This window comes from Penaeus vannamei, chromosome 38 (assembly GCF_042767895.1).
Source record: "Penaeus vannamei isolate JL-2024 chromosome 38, ASM4276789v1, whole genome shotgun sequence".
NCBI lineage: Eukaryota > Metazoa > Arthropoda > Malacostraca > Decapoda > Penaeidae > Penaeus > Penaeus vannamei.
In genome coordinates this window covers 21718704-21724031 of record NC_091586.1, presented here as the reverse complement: position 1 = coordinate 21724031, position 5328 = coordinate 21718704, and the positions used below count along the sequence as shown (strand labels likewise).

Here is a 5328-nt window from a genome sequence, read left to right as displayed (position 1 = left end):
ACACCATCACTTTTCATCAATGTCTCTTTCAAAACACCCTATAAAACCAACCAGTTTGTTAACTGTAACAAGATGGAAGGACATTCATAAATTGTTACATCTCTTGCCATGCACAGCATTGAGAGATATCACAAAACACGTCTAAGAGAGAGCAACACTATTGATCATAATAGTCACATGTACACGATTTCTGAAGAAATAGTACTTCCCACATCTTTTTTATACAACACACAAAACTGTTTCTTTTTTGCCACTTCAAATATTGTTGCTCAGATTTGCTGGAAAGCCATAAAAATATCATTGTAGTCTTCTGCTTCACAATTGAACTGATGTCTTCATATTAAAATCATGTACCACACTAAATCAGATAAGAGCAATTGGAGCAACATTTTGGGGTAAATGTTTACTCAGTAAATAGCACAAACATCATATTACAAAAGTAATATATTCAAATTTTCTTTAATTACACAAAAATATAAGCAACCTGTATCAAAATGTAAGGGTTTTCATCAAACAAATTTAGTACCTTGCCAGACTAGAGAAATGAAGCCCACATCTACACAACATTAAAAATCTATTTTGCTGCATGAAACAAGAACCAGATAAAAAAAGAAAGACAAAAGAAAGAAAAATAAATATATATAATAAAAAAGGATTTATAAAAAATAATAAATAACAAGTTTGAAGTCAGGCCCCAGCCTGAATTACTTCCCATCCGACCACGCACACTAAATCTACGTGTCTCCTACTACATACCATCTTTGGCCAACAACTTATCTCTTTGCTGCTCACCAAAAACAGGCTCATAACAACGCGGAGGAAGAGAAACGGGAGATACAGAGAGAAAAGGGGTGGAGGGGGAGGGGGGGTCATTAAGAAGGGTCAAGGTTCCAGAGGGGGAATAACAGGATGCCACTAGTATACACTTCTATGCCTTTATACAATAGCTTAACACTATCTCAGTACACGAGTATTTCACAGATACATTTACAGGGAAACGAGAAACAGTCTCCAGGCACACCTGGACACCCAACTTTATACACCACAAAAGTAATCTACAATACAACTTTCTCAAACCTGTAAGGCATTGTACATCATACATACATCTAAATCAACATGTTAATCACTGCAATCATTAACAGAATTTCAGTGTATGTGAGCTACATATTACCAATTATTTACTATAAACATGCAGAGAGTTTTTTAATTTTTTATCAAACACAAAAATTTCTTCTTTAACAATGACATGATGTAAATTTTTAAGCTAAGAGGTCCTCCAGTTTAGTGAGCCAAGTCACTGGGATTTCAACATGCTCTTTTTTATGTTATGATTATCATCTTTATTTTCATTCTTCTTTTTCTATTTCTTTTCGCACAGACTTTAAGCAACGAGTCCCAGAAAGAGGACAACAGATTAAATCACGGTCACAATTGTAAAAGCGCTTCCTTCCTTTTCAATTCACATTTCTCTTCATCAATATTTTATACTATTTTCTTCTTTTCCATTACTTTTCTTCACTCTTAACAACATGGTTCTCAAACAGTAAAGCACTTCAGTTTGAACAAACTTTAAACCCATGGACAGTGGAACAGCATTCTCTGGATGAGACGACTCGGACGGTTAGACATCCACCAAGCACTTTCTTCCGACGGCAAGACTAGAACATTCTCCTCAACCACATACAGATAACGCTTCCATAATACTGCCCAATGTATACTTCTTAACCATGGGAGGGGAAGGAGTTTTAAGATTAAGATTATAATCAATGACAAAAAAAAAAAAAAAAAAAAAAAATAATAAATAACAATTGACATACAATACCAATTACCAAATTACTATTGCTTCTAAATATTATGAGTGCTGGAATGAAAAATGTACAGCGGTCTAATATACTAGTATACAATTCAATTGGAAGACAATGATAAGCCACAGGTGCTATACAAGAACATCTTAATGCAAAAAACTTTATTTTAATCTACAAATGTACAGTCAAAACAATTTTTCTTTTGTAAATTGTGAACGAAAGGTGAAAAAAACAACTACATACCAAGAAGAAAAATTATAAAAATCATGTACTGTGGACAGAGACTGCTTTATGTAGCTTATCACTCACTTCTGTGTTTTGGATACTATTTAAGACACATCAATCTACACTCCTTTCCTCTTTACTCCACCCCCCCAACCTCCCCCAAACCTAAATGCCTCTCCCTCCTCATGATCGCCATGAACAAACTCCCCTGCTTTCTTTAGCAGTCCACAAAAATAAAGACAACCCTCTACAGTAAGCCAATATTCTTCTTATCGATCTCTATTACCAAACAGCCCACTGAAGTCAGATCTTTGAAAAAAATCAAATCAAATAAAATAAATCAAAGTTTATATGGCCACTATTCCTTGTTACCTTACATACAGTTGGCACTAAATTGACTTTTCTTCTATCTATCTTGTCCTTTTTTGCTTTCTTTTTCCTTCTTCTTTCACTTCTTTTCTTTCTTTCTTCGTACTTTTCACTCTGACAGGAGAACCCTATAGCAACAAGAATGATCGAGGTAGTGGATCATTGACCCATGGGAAGGACGTGGGCCAGAAAGAATAGTATATTGCTTCTTGGAAGACGCAAACGCAAAGAAGACTACAACAACGCAAAGCTAGATTTGTCTTCAGTATCAAGTGAGTGTTGCTAAGCTTTGTGTTTAATTGTTACATTTTTTCTTTCTTTTCTGCATCGAAGCCATCTCACAAGACTGTCATCTGATAAGACATGCAGCAAATTTAGTTATCTATTCTCAAATACGACTGCCTTTAACCACTACTCAAGAGAAAAGAAAAAACAGTTTACTGAATAAGAACTCTAGGCAAGTAATATAGAAAGTACAGTAATTCCAATAATTAGCTAAAAATGAAGTTCATCTCCCCATGAAGATATAAGAAAACAAAAATACATACCTGAGTGTGCACACGAAAGATTACATGCACACATAAATACATGCAAACTTTCCAATGCATCCATAACACATGCATAAGTACACACAAACACACACACACACACACACACACAGACTAAACATACTTGGGGATGTTAGCCAAAAACACAGTCCACTCATATCTTCAAAATAGTTTATGCTAATATTGCATTCTATAGCAATTCCTAATCCCCCGGTGTTAAACTGAATCATGGCAATAAAAAAAAAATGTATATATGTAAGTGCACAATCTAAATCATACACAAACACACACACACACACACACATACACGCGCACACACATGCAAGAGCAAACAACCACACTTATAAAAATATATCAAAACCTAATCCTTTGGAGAGATGAGGAATGGTCAGTTACGAGCTTGTATTCTGCTCTCAACGCGGGCAATAAAAATCTTGATGTTAAGATCCGTAAAAAAAAAAAAAAAAAAGAAATAATAATAATAATCATAATAATCAAAATTAGGACAAAATCAGGGTGTTATAAATCAAATTCTTTCATATAATTTCCTTTAGCTGCTATCCTGGGAGCAGTAGCTTTGCGGAACAAACATAGAACCAAAGGACATGAAATGGACTTCCTTGCGTCCTATCAAATAATAAGATTCATAAGACGGAAACAACAACAAAAAAATAATAATAATAAAAAATAAAGAAAAGTGAAAAATAACGACCATCAAGCATGTGAAATAAACAACGCAAGCAGAGAACACTATTTTTGTATATGATAAAAGGAAGGAAATAGGATAAATTAGAGACAAAAATATAAAAACCTTCACCAAAATTTCCCTTCAAAGCCCACTGCAATTGCTCAGTCATGTGGAAAAAAATGCAGTCAAAATATCTCATGCTTATCAACATATGTGTATACTCAGAGAGAAAAAATAATTTACATAATCGGTACAACAATGGCATACTAATATTAATTACATATGAATAATATAGCATATACAGATGAGAAATAATATCAAAGAGACACTAAGAACACCAAGAACAAAGAGAAATCAGGTGATGGAAATAGTTGGAATTAAAGACCGACTGACCAGAGTAAATACAAGGGTTTAAAGTGATCCATACAAATATCCCCATTATATCAATATCAATAATAATAATAATAACAATAATAATAATAGTAATAGCAGGAACATGAGAAACTAAAAATAACAGTACAAAAAAAGTATTAATGACAATCTTCACATCATTACTGCTATTATCAGTACAAAAATGACAATGATAACAAAGATGAGTAACCCTTTTGACATTTTAATCTGATAATGTACTCTGATCAACTCAAAACCAACCTGGAGAAAAAGAAAAAAGAAAAAGAAAAAGAGAAAGAGAAAGAGAGAAAGAATTTTAAACCTATAATCTGAACTTCAACAGTCACATCTCTTAACAACTTCACTTTATGGGTATTTTGACATATGTACACAACTAGTTCCCCAGCATTACTTAGAGGCCCGTGGAGGGTGACCGTGAAGTCTGGGATTTGCTCGTGGTCATGGAACGCGAGAGAGTGAGAGCTAACTCCAGATCTGCACGTTCCTGCTCCTCCTGCTGCTTGCGGAACTCTTCAAACTTGATGCTCTCTTTGGCCGCCCATGCTAGCTGTTCCTCCTCACTCGCTGACTGCTGGGACTGGTTCAGGAAACTGTTGTTGAAAGGGCTGGAAGTCTTGCTGGTGGGCGCAAGATTATTTGAGCCCCATCCACCCTCATTGCGGTTGAGGCCAAAGTTTTCATTCAACAAGTCCTCGTTACTTTTCCACTTGCTCTTCTCTGCATTTGATACCTTAGATGACGAGAACGGGTCAAAGTCGAAGTCTGCGAGCCGTCGCTCACCGAGAGACGTCTTGGCCCGCACTGGTATGGTTTCTTTCACTTGGGAAGCAAAAGGATCCCCAATGACCGACTTTGATCGTGTGTTCTGGCTCGTTTCAAGTTTGTCTTTGTTGTTATCAAAGTTTGCATTAAACTGATCTACACTGAAAAACTCTGTGGATAAATTGGCATTTGTATCATCCTCACTCATACTAAAACCAAAAGGATCTGTTTTGGGAGCATTATCAAGCGGCATCTTGACAGCACTCTCACTGGACTCTTCTGGCATTGTGTTGAAGGGGTCAGGCTCATCCTCCCAGGAAAATTTGTCTGCATCCTTGAAGCCCTGGTCCTTGAAGGGGTCATAATCACCGCCAAAGGGATCAGCTGCTCCAGAAGCTTTGGAGAATGGATCGTCATCAGCAAACACCGAATTGTCTCCAAACCCCTCATCTGACCCAAAGCCTGACGAGCCAAAGGCATCCTGCGGCCAGGGGGAGTTATCGGTGCTTCTGATATTGGC

At 36.3% G+C, this 5328-nt stretch overlaps 1 protein-coding gene across 5 annotated transcripts in view; it reads right to left on the bottom strand.

The window, feature by feature from the left end:
- Positions 1–921: 921 nt before the first annotated feature.
- Positions 922–5328, bottom strand: part of LOC113818982 (Epidermal growth factor receptor pathway substrate clone 15) — a 41209-nt gene continuing 36802 nt past the window's right edge. For all 5 annotated transcript variants that reach the window (XM_070115836.1, XM_070115838.1, XM_027371213.2 and 2 more), the window contains one exon: positions 922–5328. This exon is cut by the window's right edge and continues 135 nt beyond it. In XM_070115836.1, coding sequence (XP_069971937.1) covers positions 4438–5328 — 891 coding nt within the window. In that variant the 3' untranslated portion in view covers positions 922–4437.